Source organism: Stenella coeruleoalba (assembly GCF_951394435.1).
Source record: "Stenella coeruleoalba genome assembly, chromosome: 17".
Taxonomy (NCBI): Eukaryota; Metazoa; Chordata; class Mammalia; order Artiodactyla; family Delphinidae; genus Stenella; species Stenella coeruleoalba.
Window position 1 is genome coordinate 19,301,282 of NC_137163.1, and position 14,546 is coordinate 19,315,827.

The window sequence follows — 14,546 nt, forward strand, 5'->3', positions numbered from 1 at the left end:
TTCCATTTCTCTTTGTCTTTTATTTCTTTGAGACTTTCTTGGCGGACGCTTTCTGGTGTGTGTGTGTGTGTGTGTGTGTGTATTAATTGCTCATTGAAGCATTTTTTACATGGCCTGCTTTAAAATCTTGGTCAAATAATTCTGAGATCTGTCATCTTGGTGTTGATATCTATTGATTTGTCTTTTCTCATTCAGTGTGAGAACCTCCTGGTTCTTGGTTATTTTTTTGTTTGTTTAATCAAAACTTGGACATTTTCATTTTATGTTATGGAATGCTGAATCTTAATTAAACCTTCTGCTTTAGCCGGCTTTCTTTTTTTTGTAATAAATTTATTTATTTTTGGCTGCGTTGTGTCTTTCTTGTTGCGCGCAGGCTTTCTCTAGTTGCGGCGAGCGGGGGCTGCTCTTCATTGCGGTGCATGGGCTTCTTGCGGTGGCTTCTCTTGTTGCAGAGCACGGGCTCTAGGCTCGTGGGCTCAGTAGTTGTAGCTCGCAGGCTCTAGAGCGCAGGCTCAGTAGTTGTGGCGCACGGGCTTAGTTGCTCCACGGCATGTGGGATCTTCCCGGACCAGGGCTCGAACCCGTGTCCCCTGCATTGGCAGGTGGATTCTTAACTACTGCACCACCGGGAAAGCCCTAGCCGGCTTTCTTTAACGCCACTCTGGCCAAGTGGAATTTGAAATCCACATTCCCCACTCTGAAGTTGATACCTGGGAGGTGGGGCCTGTTAGTTAGTTATCACTGGGAGGTGGTGAAAGTCCTGACTCCCACCAGTCTTCCTCAACATCAGCCCAGGAAGGAGGGGCTGCCTGCTGTGATGAGGCTGCAAGTCTAGCCTCCCCGTATCTCAAATGACATTGCAGGGGTGGGGAGGTGGCCTCCTTACCTGCTGACAAAGATGAAAGTCTGGGCTCTCTACCTGGCCTTCTATGATGCCACCCAGTTGTGGGTTTTGGAGTACCTTATTATAGCCTGGGGAGAGTGGGAGTCTGGGCTACTCACTCAGCCTTTCATGAGGAAAAAAATCAGAGTAGATCATGTGTTTTATGAAAACTTGGTTCAGTTCATACATATAGATAGAGACGTACTTGGGCACTGGTTCATAATATGAAATCTGTTTCTTATAGTATCATGGATACAAATGTTTTAGTCACCATTGTAGACCACCTATTTCTTTATCAGTCTGATACCTGAATCCTCTAAAGCTTCATAGAACTTCTGAGTATCTACCTTTGTATTCTCTTCACGAAAGAGAAGAGTTAATGTCTGTGTGCCTTAGAGGTTGTCCAGAGCCTTCCCCTACTCTACTGCTGGTAAAGTGTGTAAGGTAAGCATTATCTAAACATCTTCTGTGTTTAGATTGTCTAGTCCAGGTATCATGGGTAGGAAGGGTGAATATCTGCTGTGGTTGTTACCCTTAAGTAGTCTCTGGGAATACTTGAAGGTTCCCTTAAAGTATTTTACGAAGAGGACATCATCTCTGTAGACACATGAGCTGGAGTGAGTGTGCTTCAGGTGGCTCGGAGCAGGCAGTGTCCCGACACAGCCACGCATGGTCTGAACACCTGGCTGAGATGGAGTCATCCAGGCCCAGCTCTGGCGACCACACGGTAGCTGTCAAGGCTGCCGTCGGGCCGAATCTTGAGGATAGTAGAGTGTGTGTTGGGGGTCCAACTGTTCACGTTCTGTATTTTTTCCCTCCCTCTCTCATCAGCAGAGTGTCTTCCTCCTCTTGTTACAATAAGGGATGCATCTATTACTGGTCCTTTCCAGACTGGCTGGGAATGGGCATGTCCTCTTTTAATGCCTCCGCGTTGCCCGTTTGGAAGTTTGTGTTTTACCATGTTCTTTTTTTTTTAATAAGTAAATAAATAAATTTGTTTAAAAAAAGATGGCATTGGCATAAATAATAGCTGTCTTTTTTCTTTTTTGGTCTGCTGTATGCCAAGTACTTTTTTTAAAATTTATTTTGTTTATTTTTTTATACAGGTTCTTATTAGTTATCCATTTTATACATATTAGTGTATATATGTCAGTCCCAATCTCCCAGTTCATCCCACCACCACCACACCCGCTACCATGTTCTTTTTGATGGTGACAAAAAGACGTCAACCTGTATTTACAAATGTTAAGCTTCCACATATATTTGCAGAACCACATTTAGCTGACAAAGGAGAGGTTTGGAGGTCATATTCTGTCTCCTCATAGCCTGACCCAAATGATAAAATCAAACATAATTTAGCTTATTTAAATTGCCTGGGAGTGGGGGAGTGCAGGATAAGTCAGAGGCAAGTTCCTCAAAGATCCATGAGTTCTTCTTTGATGATAAAGTGAAGGGGGCTGGGGCTCTTGGACCGTAGGGTCCTCCAGAACATGGTTCCACTCTACCCTAGGACAGGGCTCACTCAGCAGACTTATTTCTGTAAAGGGTCAGCTAGCAAATATTTTAGTCTCTGCAGACCACGTGGTCTCTGTCACCACTACTCACCTCCACCATTGTAGCAAAAGAGTGGTCATAGACAATATATAAATAACATGGCTGTGTTCCAATAAAACTTTATTTATGGACACTGACATTTGAATTTCATATATTTTTAGGTCACAAAATATTCCTTTAGGTTTTTTCCCAACCATTTAAAAATGTAAAAATTATTCTTGGCTCACAAGGCATATGTAAACAGGTGGTAGGCTGGATTTGGCCCATGGGCTGCCATAGAAGATGTCCACTGGACAGGTTCCTTTACCCAAGTAGACATTGGGCTTCCTGTCCACTAGCTTAATCCAAGCTTATGTTCCTGAGACATTTCTGGTACATTGCTTTATTTTCATGTTAAAACATTAGTGACCTGACACTCATGAACACGTCCTTATTCGTTCGCGCAGAAGTTTTTGTGAGTATTCTGGGCACCAAAGGCCCCCAGATGAATTAAGACTTTTGCCCTCAGGTCTTCACAGTGGAAGACCTGGATGGAGTCTACCTCTGATGATAATTTTCGTGATAACAACATGTATTCTTAATGTACATCTTCCTTGCTAAGGTATTATTATACTTAGGTAAGCTTTCTAAGTCATAATGGGAGTTACGAAACCCAGACTGTAATATTTTGCTAGGATTTCAGTTTTCTTATTTTTCTCCATGAGGAAGAGCTAAGCAATCATATGTAACTGGTTAAAATGGAATCATATGTTAGTTTGGAACGGTTCATCTGAATGGTAGAGAACACCTGATTCAAAGTGGCTTAACAACTAGGATTATTTCTCTCCCAGAGCCCCAAGTCCAGAGGGAGGCAATTACGAACATAGAGTAGCCCAATGATGGCAGAGCCAGTGTGGCTGTTAGCCTCTTGGCTTTCACTCATGTTTGGAGCCCTGTTGTCACAGAAGGTCTGTAGCAGCTCTAGATAACACATCAGCATTCAAGGCAGAGAGAGGGAAGGAAGGGCGGTATCAACATCTGTTCTCTTTTGTCAGTTCCAGGACTGTCTTTTTATCCATCTGCCTTTTTATCCATCTGTTTGCAGCCACTTGTAGCTGCAAGGGAGGCTGGAGAATTGAGTTTTGACTTTGTAGACCTGCTGTGGAAGGTGGCAAGGAGGAGAGATTGGGAATGTTTAGCCACCAGAAGTGTCTCCTGCAAAGGGCGGGAGGCCTTTTTTGATGCCCGGATTACTTCTAGAGAGTAGAGTTCTGCCAGATTTGAATGCAGAATATTAACGAATAAGGCACTTCCCTTACTTAAACAGATATTTGGAGAGTGTCTGCTATGTGAATATTATATATGAGAGATGTACAAAACAAGGGCCATGTCCTCCAGGAACTTTTTCTCTAGCTAGAAGCAAGAAATATACATGAAATGATAAACAATCTATCTCAATTCTAATAGCTAATGATGGGGATTGGAGTATATTTGTGTCTTAAGATCATGTATTCATTTAGCAACATGTATGAGGTGCCAAATACGTGCAACTTAGCGTTTGCAGGTACACAGATGAATAACACTGTGTCTGTTCTGCAGAAGGCAGTCAAGTGAAACAGCAGTTCCGGGACAGCTCTGTGGTTCCATGATTTACCGTATCTTTGAATTATCCAATTAGGTTGGAAGCAACTCTTATTTGCTCTTTTGAAAAATAAAGATCTAAGCTACTCATGAGAAGGGAATGGCAGTCAGTAGGACTGAATCAGTATCTTTCCATGATACCTCTGCTCATTCTGTGAGCAATGATTCAGCGTAACTGTACGTTAGTCATTTGGCTAGGCGCTGGGCTTGTAAAGCTTAATAAGAAGTCACTTATTTCATGGGGCTCCTAGTTATGGGGTAGGCAGTCGTGTTAATAAATACTTGCAACTCATGGTGTATACACACACACACCAGATTTAATAAGAAAAAGAGACGTGGTCAACATTGCTTAGGAGGCTGTAATGCATACAGAATCAGTTAAAGCTTCACAGGGGAAAGAAGAAAGAGCATTTCTTATCTCCTGAAGGGTTATCCATGCAAATAAGGGAAGGGAAGAGTATATTATGGAAAAAGATCAATTCTGGCAAAGCAGAGAAGCACAAGACATCTCAGCAGCTGCATGCAGCGTCTGTGTGTTGGTAGAAACATAGGGGCAGGAGCCAGAGCGGCACCACTGGGGGTGTTTGCACAGCATCTCTGTTCACAGTGAGGCGGGGAATAAAGGGCCATTCAACTTGAATGAGGCTCTGTCCCTTGTCTCACTACAGGGAGAGTGTGGCGTGGGTGGGGACTGGAAGGACTGGCAAGCTGCATGACTTCTTGGCAAGTACGATCCACTTGTTCTTACAAATGAATGTTGTGATGCCAGCACATCCCTCAGCTCTTCTTGAATCATCTGGAGATGAAATGAAGCCTGGCACTTAGGCACAGTCTGTTACTGTGACCTAAGTCCCATCGGAATGGGACCCCTCAGAGGTCAGGGCCAGGAAGGCCCAGGCTCGCTTCCAGCAAGTGAAGCATGTCTTCTGCCAGTCAGGCTGGGGCCCATTTTGGAGAACATGCCCTTTCCAAGAACATTTTAATGTAATCTGATACCATGGAGCTATTATTATCTATTATACTTTTTTAAAAAGAAAGCAAAAAACGTGTTATACCTGAAAATCACAATAAGATGATGGAAAGAAGAATAAAAATACTTTTGGAACTTTCCACTTAACAGGCAATAGAGAGGTGAAATGAGAGGGAGTCCAATTTTGGTTTTTTGTTTTAAAATTTTATTGTAGAATATAACAAAATTGATCACTGTAACCATTCTTTTTTTTTTTTTTTGCGGTACGCGGGCCTCTCACCATTGTGGCCTCTCCCGTTGCGGAGCACAGGCCGGACGCGCAGGCTCAGCGGCCATGGCTCACGGGCCCAGCCGCTCCACGGCATGTGGGATCTTCCCGGACCGGGGCACGAACCCGTGTCCCCTGCATCGGCAGGCGGACTCTCAACCACTGCGCCACCAGGGAAGCCCCACTGTAACCATTCTTGAGTGTGTGATTCAGTGGCATTAAATATATTTATATTGTTGTGCAACCATCACCACTATCCATCTCCAGAACTTCTTCATCAACCCAAACTGAAACCCCATACTAAGCAATAGGTCCCCAATCTCCTCTCCTCCAGCCCCTGGTAACCACTGTTCCACTTTGTCTCTATGAATTTGACTGTTCTAAGTACCTCTCATAAGTAGAATCATACAATACTTGTCCTTTTGTAACTGGCTTATTTCACTCCGCATAATGTCTTCAAGGTTCATCCCTAGTGTAGCGTGTATCAGAATTTCATTCCTTTTTAATACTGAATAATATTCCGTAGTACATACATACAGCATTTTGTTTATCCATTTATCCATCGATGGGCATCTGGGTTCTTTCCACCTTTTGGCTGTTGTGAATAATGCTGCTATAAACATGGATATACAAATATCTGTTTGAGTCCCTACTTCAATTCTTTGGTTGAATTGCTGTATCAAATGGTAATTCTATTTTAATTCTTCTTTTTGAGGAATTCGCCATGCAGTTTTCCACAGAAGCTGTCCCATTTTACATTCCCACCAGCAATGTGCAAGGGTTTTCAATTTCTGAGGGAGTGGGTTTTCGCACATGAAAAAAAGATGCTGCCTTCGAATTGGCATCTCAAAACAATGCTAAAACATGTGTATTTGCATGAGGAATTTTCTCTAGGTTTTTAAAAGAGCAACATTTGTAAAACCTGGTCTTTAACTCCTCATTTTAAGAGCTCACCATTAGCAACTTTAACATTAAAGCGACAGTGGCAGCCCTTCAGGTAAAGACCACAAGCAGCCTGCAGTGTCAGGTCAATAACTAGAAATCCATAGGGCACAAGACTGGTTGGGAAGGTCAGGGAAACAAGAAGATCTCAAAGCTGACCTGTGAGCTGCTGAGCCCATTAAATTGAACAGATAACTTCAGTGAAAGCAAGAAAGGGTAGTGATGAGGATAGAAAAGAGAAAGCAAATGGGGGCGCCTTTTACATGATGAACAGAGAGATGGAGGTCACAGCGTGTAAGAGGCCATCTAAAAGTCACTTGATTTGTAAACATCAGGGACATGAAATTTCAGGGAAAACAAAACAAAGCCTGTCAGAAATGGTTTTAAACAAATAAACCCAAACACAAAAACCTACATCAACTGCAGGATTTGCAGGCGAGGAGGAAACAGCTGTGGAGGATTAAAATATATGTGTGAAGAACGCGACATGCATAGAAAGTCAAAATGCCATAACCCATCTCATGTCTATAGAGATCTTACATTTTGTACACTTAGTATTTACTAGCAGAGAAAAGATACCTTTTGATATAAGGCATAGTTGTGTAAAGACAGAAGATTGGTGGTTCGTTCAGCAGCTGAACAGATGTTTCTCCGGTGCCTATTATGTGACCGTTTCTGGACTGGGCAGTGGAGGTGGAGCTGGCAGCTGTGGTCGGTGAAGCAGACAGGTCAATTAGACAGACATCCTCAGAGAGTGAGGGGATGAAGCACCAGGATGCCAGAAGCTCCTAGAAGGCTTGCTGAAGAAGTCTGAAAAGACACGTGGGCTGAGTGGGAGTTCACTTCCCAAAGAAGGAAGTAAGATTGAGGTGGAGTAGAACTTTCTAGGAGGAGGGACCAACGTGAGCAAAAGCGAGGGAAGTACGAGAGTCTGATGGGTGGGCAGATGATGGCAGAGGAGAACAGGAGATGCTGGAAGCTATCAGCAGCTCAGTGATATTCCTAGGCCATGAATTTCAAGGCAGGAAGCAGCTGGGAATCATGCTGGAGTAAGATCAAAGATGCACACTTTTTTCTTTTCCTCACTAATCTCTAAATCTGTCCCATGCCCATCCGCCACCTCCCGACACAGGCTCACCTCTTTTTAATAATCACAATTTTAATATGTTTAATTGAAGATTCATTGTAAGTAGGCTGATCTTTGGAGATGGGGAAGCTGATTGATATTAACAGTAGTTAGCCTCATGCTCTCATAGGTTTTGTTCTTTTTCTACCACTGCCTGAATTGGGCATTGCGGTTGGTTCTCCAGCATCTATTCCACCCCTGCCTTGTTGAGTAACAGCGATGTGGTTTGGGGACTTGACCTTAGGTGAAGGTCAGCTGGTTTAAGGGTAATCCTATCTCTACTGCCAGGGTTTTAGTTCACTAACGGATGTGTGTGATTCACCTTGGGCCGCTGAGAAAAGATCCAAGTTTGGAGGAGGATGTGGGGAAGAAAACGATGGTCAATCAAGCTGTCTCTATTGCTAGCTGAGAACCAGAAGCCTGTAGCTCTAGTGCCACGTGGGGACCCAGGCTTAGAATAAAGGTGATGTTATGGACAGCAAACTAGGAAGAGGAAAAAGAGTCCTTGATAGCACCGCTGAACTTGGAAATCAGCTAACTCCGAACTTTTCCCATTACTGGGCTTCCTCTCCTGAAAGATAATGATTTTCCTTACTGCTTAATCTATTTTGGGTTTGTTCACCTGAAACTTGAAATCCTCTGTGACCTAAATGATACATGATCTTTGTGACCTTCAGTAGACACCTGTATGACTTTTTATGACTGTAACCCTTTGAGCCTCATTTCCCTTGTCTGTGAAATGAATATAATTATGTCTCAGAGTTCTTCATGGAGATTATTTGAGACGCACCACAAATCTGAGGGAAGAGGCATGAACTAATACATGCTGAGTGCCTACGAGGCCCCATGAAATAGACTGGCCCTTGTTTTAGGAAGCTTAAAGGCTAGAAGAGAAATTCAGATAATTTTGATATAAAATAGTTGAAATAGGGTCACATGCGTATGGATCTTTGTACAATAAGTTTTTTAAGATCGTTCATACAATGTTGAATACTTGCCATTCCAGGCACATGATCAAATCTGAAGAGTTGGTATTTAAACCAAAACCTGAAGGATAAGTAGGGGTTAGGTGAAGAATGGGGAAGAGCAGTTCAGGCAAAGAAACATTATATACAAAGTCCAGAGGGGACAGATTATGAATGGCCTTGTTGGCCACGTTAAAGATTTTTGAATGATCTGGGTGTAAAATGAAGCCATTAGAAAGTTTTTTTTTTTTTTACTTTATTATTAAGGAAAATTTCAACATAGACAAAAGTGGAAAGAGTAGTATAATAAATCCCCATGAATCCACCAATTAGCTTCAAGAATTATCAACACGTGGCCAATCTCATCTCATCTATATCATTCTCTTGTCCCCCATCCATTTTTTTTTACAGTAGGTCCTTGTTGGCTCTTTATTTTAAATAAAGCAGTGTATATATTTCAATCCCAAACTCCCTAACTATGCCTCCCCTCCAGGTAACCATAAGTTCGTTCTCTAAGTCTGTGAGTCTGTTTCTGTTTTGTAGCAGAAGTCTCTTGAACCAACCTATACATTTTTAAATGGGATTGCGGGGGTCCAGCGAGGAAGAGCAGTTGGGCTGGTCACATTCTGGGGGACAGAGATGAGTAGCTTGGACCAGGGTGATGGCAGTGGAGGTGTGAAGTAGGTGGATGGGAGAAGCAGTTTGAATGCAGTGCTTGCTGGCTCTGGTGATAGATACGAGGGATGTGGTGACTTATGGAGAGAGTGTGTCAAGGAGGACTCTTCAGTTTCTGTGTGAGTAGCTGAAGACAGGAGAAAGTGAATATTTTTTGGTAGAAAAACCAAGGTTCAGTATGAACATGTTAAGTGTGAGGTCTGTGATACAGTGACATTGGGATGTTGAGTCACAGTCCTACATCTGAAGCATCATGAGAGAGGTCTCTCTGGGCTGGGTTTAAAATTTGAGAGTCATGGTCAGGTTAATTGCATCAGAAGTGCTGGGAATGGATGGGACCTGTTAAGGGAGAAGTGGAGAGTGGGGAAAAGAACACCTGACTGACTACTTCTGGGAAGGCTTCCCTCATCTCTCAGGTGTAAAATATTCTTTCACAAGCCTGATCAAGAGAAAAGGAAACCCTGGGGTGCTAAGTAAAGGGAAGAATTTTAGAATCGCAGATGTCCTCTAAAGGGGAAGAATGCTGAGAAAGGGGGAGACTGAAGATCCTGGGTAAAAGGAGATTATTGATAAAGTGGAGTCTCGAGGGAGATGGGAGGGGATTGGAGGTTCTGGCCTTAAATCCTCTGAGACCAAGGGGAAGGGGATAAGGATGGAAGTTTAGCTACATTTGAAGGCTTGAGAGTCACAGGGAGATGAGAGAATTCTCCACCAGAGACCTCAAAACACACGTACCAGCTATATGTACATAAGTGTGTGCACATTCACTCACACACACCCGTTGGTTCATGGATGTCATCCAGGGGGAATGTATGTTTCCTATAACATTTCCTATAACCGCTATTTCTCTGATAGTCATGGGTACACAGGAGGAACTCCTATGTGGAATGAATAAATATACTCAGTACGAGCTTTAGATTTTATTTGTGAGGGTATCTGCGTTAAAGGATGTGGAGAGAGAAAGTGAAAATAGGAAGCTACTAGGCTGAGCTCCCTTAAACCCTCCACTCTGACCTTTCCTTCTTTCATGGAGGAGTAGTAACTGTTTTAAAACCACTAGTTCTTTGTTTCTTGTCTGCCTCTTCTATTGGATTGTGAGTTCTTTGAAGCTAACATCTGTCGTATGTAAATACGTGCTTGCAGGACCTGGTCCAGGAACAGCACACAGTAAGTGCTCAGTAAATATTTGCTGAATGACTGCAAGAGGGTGGACTTGAGTGGATGCTTGAAGAATAGAGAAAATTCAGAAATGGGAGGGAATGAGCAGTTTTCCAGATGGAAGCAGAGATACACACTGAACTGCAGGGGTTGGAATGATTGCATGTGTGGAAGGCAGTACCCAAGTTGCCTGATTTGGTGTTGTCGTCTGTAGTGTGGGGGTTAGTTGCTTGCTCAAGGTCAAACAACTTGGAACTGATGGTTCCTGGATTTGTACTCTAGTCTTCCTGACTTCAAAGCTCAGGATTTCCCACCATACCGTGCTCCCTCTTCACCAAATCATTTCCCATAATTATGACCCCCACCTCTCAACTTGGAGATTCCTTGTATCTTCCCACATAGGCCAGATGAAATATTGTCTTTCATGGACACCTCCTTTATTTATAGGATCTGTTTTCTGAGTTTAGATTTTTTCCTCTTTCCTAGCTCTCCACTGCGGTTTGAATCCACGGGGTATTGATCACCCTGCCCGTGCTGAAGGTATTAAACTGCAAATTGAAGGTGAAGGTGTTGATTCTCACTCTATTAAAAACAAAAATTGCCAGAAGGTGCTTGACCAAAAAGGAACCCCCAAGCGACTGCAGGCAGAAGCCGAGACGGCTAAGGTAGGTAATAATCCAGTAAGTTAAGGAGATTCTGAAGCTGCAGCTTTGCTATTTCGTGGTCCAGCCCCAGATAAGAACTGATGGTGCTTTCGTTAATTAGCGTTGTATCTTCAGTTAAAGAAACACTGCTCCTTGATTGCAGGTAATGAGAAATGAAAATATTGACCGCATACCCTTTAGAGTGAAATTGAAACACGTTTGTGGTCAGTTTTATCGCATGAGGCTCTGAGGATGGTATAGAATGAGCTACAGGGAAGAGTGCCTTGGAATTAAAGCTGAAAGATTTGTTTGCCAGGCTCAGATTTATCATTTTATGATATTGGACAAGTCCTGTGACTTTTCAAGCCTCAGATTTTTTACCTGTAGAATGGGTTATCAGAAAAACTCCATCCTCCATTAGGTTGAACAGATGAAATAATATTATGTATGTGCAAGTGTTTTGTAAAAGCCCCAGTTGGCTGCATGAGTATGAGGGGGCTTTTTGCTGACAACCACAGTAACAAGTAATATTTTATTAAATATATACATACATGCCAGGTGCTGTTTGAAGGACTCTTGATATACTGGCTTATCGTCTCCCTGAAACAATTCTATGAGGTAGACAATAGTAAACAAGACCCTAATTAATGAAAGGTGTAATTGTTTTATTTTGTTGCAGGATACTTTGTTCTTTTAGTCTTTTAGCCTAGATGTTGGTATAAAACACACCTTGGTCAACTGGGAGGATGGATGATTCTTTAGTACGAGCAGCGTCTTTCAAAGGTTTTCTGCAATGGAACTGGCACTATATGGGTTTTTGCCTGCAGTCAGTGAAGATGCTCTTGTTGGCGGTGTATATTCGTTTGCCCCTTGGAAATTGAGAGGACTAATCTTCGTGTGGTTATTTGATTTCTCCCTCGTGCATTTCCTTCAAAGGAATTTCCTTTCAAATGTTCGTTGAGTGGATGAATATGTGCACGCCTTGGAAAGCAAACATTGCAATCATCCAAGAAAAACCTTAAGTAGAAAGGTCACTTGGCTGTCCTACAATAACCACCACTCCCCCCAAAAAATGCCTTCCGAAATCAGATGTGAATTTTTCTTCTTTATCTATAGTTTTGAATAATTACCATGGCTCCTTCCCTTCTTTAGTGTGGATAATTAAAAACTGATGACATAATGAGTGTCTGTGTGTCTGTGTTGTAGGGAGTGGAGAATGATTAGCAAGGGAGGTATTACAGATATTTTGCACTAGATATTGTAGCTGAGAGAAATTGCACCTTATAGGAAACTGGTTGATAATTGAGGTTTGGTCTGTAAGAGGAGCTGGGAATAAGTGAGCCCTCTTATGACATCTAAATCCGATCAGCCAGTGGTGCCATCTTGAAAGAGTGAGAAAAAAATGCCTTAAGGGTCTTCTTTAACTAGGAAGATAATGGTCTGAGTGGGATCTTTTCAAAGAGATGCTTAAAATATTAAAAATGAGAGTGGAGAAAAAGAAAACAAGTTATTGACATTTGCCTGATTTAATTCACCTTCCAACATGTCCAGATTCTCTTTTATTTGCACAACAGATTGGTGATATAAGAAGTTTGATTCAAACCTGACAGGATTTGATAACTTCTGAATTATTTGGAACGTGTGCAATTGTAGTAAACCCTGAATTTTCATGTCAGTAGCACCTGCCTTTGCCTCTAGATCATTTTACGTTTGCTTTGCTAAAAACCTACTTCATTTGAGAACGTAGTTGTCCATAATGAACCTTTCCTCAGGAATAGCCTACAGCTGGAAACCACGCTCATCTGAGTTTGTCCAGATCACCTACAATGAAACCCCCAAACAGGGTTGAGAGGGGATTCTGAATGTCTTCACATTGACGTGTTTAGGAGGGAACAGACGAGGAGCTCTTGTTACAAAGTATTTATTTTTTCATGCAGGACTTGATGACAATGGTGGTTGCTGGGGGGACGAAATAAAAAGAGCTTGATTACTGCAGACCTGCAGTGTCACATACCCTGGAGATTCTGAGCCACAGACAATGTGAACATGTTCTGTGCACGTACAGACACATTGAAATGTGCCCTCCTGGTGCACTTAGAGGGTTATTGGAGTTGTGAGTCATCCTTTTTCCTTGGGTAAATAATTGAATCTCTGGTAACTTGACCTACTCTAAACTTACCCTAAAAAACCTCTGGCTAGAAATGCACGCACTTAAAGCCACTCAGTAGTGTAAGTTGGTACAGATTTTCTGGAGGACAGTCTGATAGAGTTATCAACATTTTAAATGTGTATAAGTTTTGAGCCAGTAATTCCCTCTCTAGGAACTTGTCCCAAGGAAATAATCATCCAGATGTGCAAAGATGGCTGCAGGAGAATGGTCACTCTAGCAATGTTTATAATATGAAAACAATGTCCTTTCATAGGACATTGGCTGAAGAAACTGTGTGTTCGTGGAATGGAATAGAGTTCTCCCTTTATAAGGATGAGGGAGACCTATGTGTATTTATCTTAGTCTATTCAGGCTGCTACAAAAATACCTTAAAGTAGGTGACTTATAAACAATAGAAATTTATTTCTCACAGTTATGAAGGCTGGGAAGCTCAGGATCAAGGTGCCACCAGACTGAGTGTCTGATGAGAGCCTGCTTCCTGATTTATAGACAGTCGTCATCACACTGTCCTCACATGGTGGAAAGGGACCAGGAATCTCTCTGGAGTCTCTTTTACAAGGGCACTAATCCCATTCATGAGGGCTCCACCCTCATCACCTAAGCACCTCCCAAAGGCCCCTCCTTCTAATACTATCACATTGGGGGTTAGGTTTCAGCATGTGAATTTTAGGGAGACACAGACATTCGTCTGTAGCAGTGTTTATTTGGGAAAATGAGTACGCTGCTATTTTAGAGTGGGGAGAGGAGGGAGAAGGGCAAGTTACTGCACACTGTAAAACGTTCCCGTTTTCGTAAAAATATCTTTTCTCTGTAAAAAGGCATCACCGAGTCTGAAAGAGTTCATTCCACAGTTTGAGCAGCAGTTTACATCTGGAGCTGAGATTATGGGGGAAACTTTCCTTTTCTGCACTTGAGTTTTTTTGTTTTTTTTTAAAGATATGTACCCTTTCAAGCATATTTATTTTCAAGCCCTTTTCAGGTTGCCCCATTAACTTAAGCAGCTCATCCATGACTTTTCCTGTTTGTTGAGTCTGTATTCTGCCTTTGAGGGTGCTGTCTTTCCTCCCGTGGCTCCTAATTCTTGCTGGTTATTTGCCAAGGGGGAGTTATCTCGGGGACTAAGCATGCCTTGGGCTGTGGAGGCCATTTGATGAGGTGCTTTTGTAGTCTTTGTGCTGCTGAAGCAAGCACTGATGAGGTGCTTTTGTGTTTGTCTCTTCCTGAACTTTTTGGGATGTAACAGCTTTGACCAGGTGTTTAATTATGTTTCAATTTGATGTTCTCTTTGCTGACTCACTACACGAATCAGGTCCCCCCAGATGTGCCATCTGCAGGCTTCACACAGGAACCTGGTTCTAGCGTGCTATCACGCCTGGAGGTTCTGCCACTTTTGGTCTGGCCAAGTTGGACTTTGAAACCAATCCCTGTTCCAGATCTCCAGCAGGCATACTGTGCTTCCGTCCTCCTCATTGCTGTGGGCTCCTAGCACCTAGAGATGTCTCTTTGGCCTTATATATAAATTTAAAAATATATTTTCTAGTATCTTTAAGTTTTTAGAGCCTGAGAGGGGA

General features: G+C 42.5%; 1 protein-coding gene across 1 annotated transcript in view; it reads left to right on the top strand.

Moving 5' to 3' along the window:
• Positions 1-14,546, top strand: part of SAMD12 (sterile alpha motif domain containing 12) — a 413,152-nt gene that overhangs the window by 27,190 nt on the left and 371,416 nt on the right. The window contains exon 2 of the mRNA XM_079902468.1: positions 10,648-10,826. Within this exon, the coding sequence (XP_079758594.1) occupies positions 10,648-10,826 (179 nt within the window). The remainder of the gene's footprint in view (positions 1-10,647; positions 10,827-14,546) is intronic.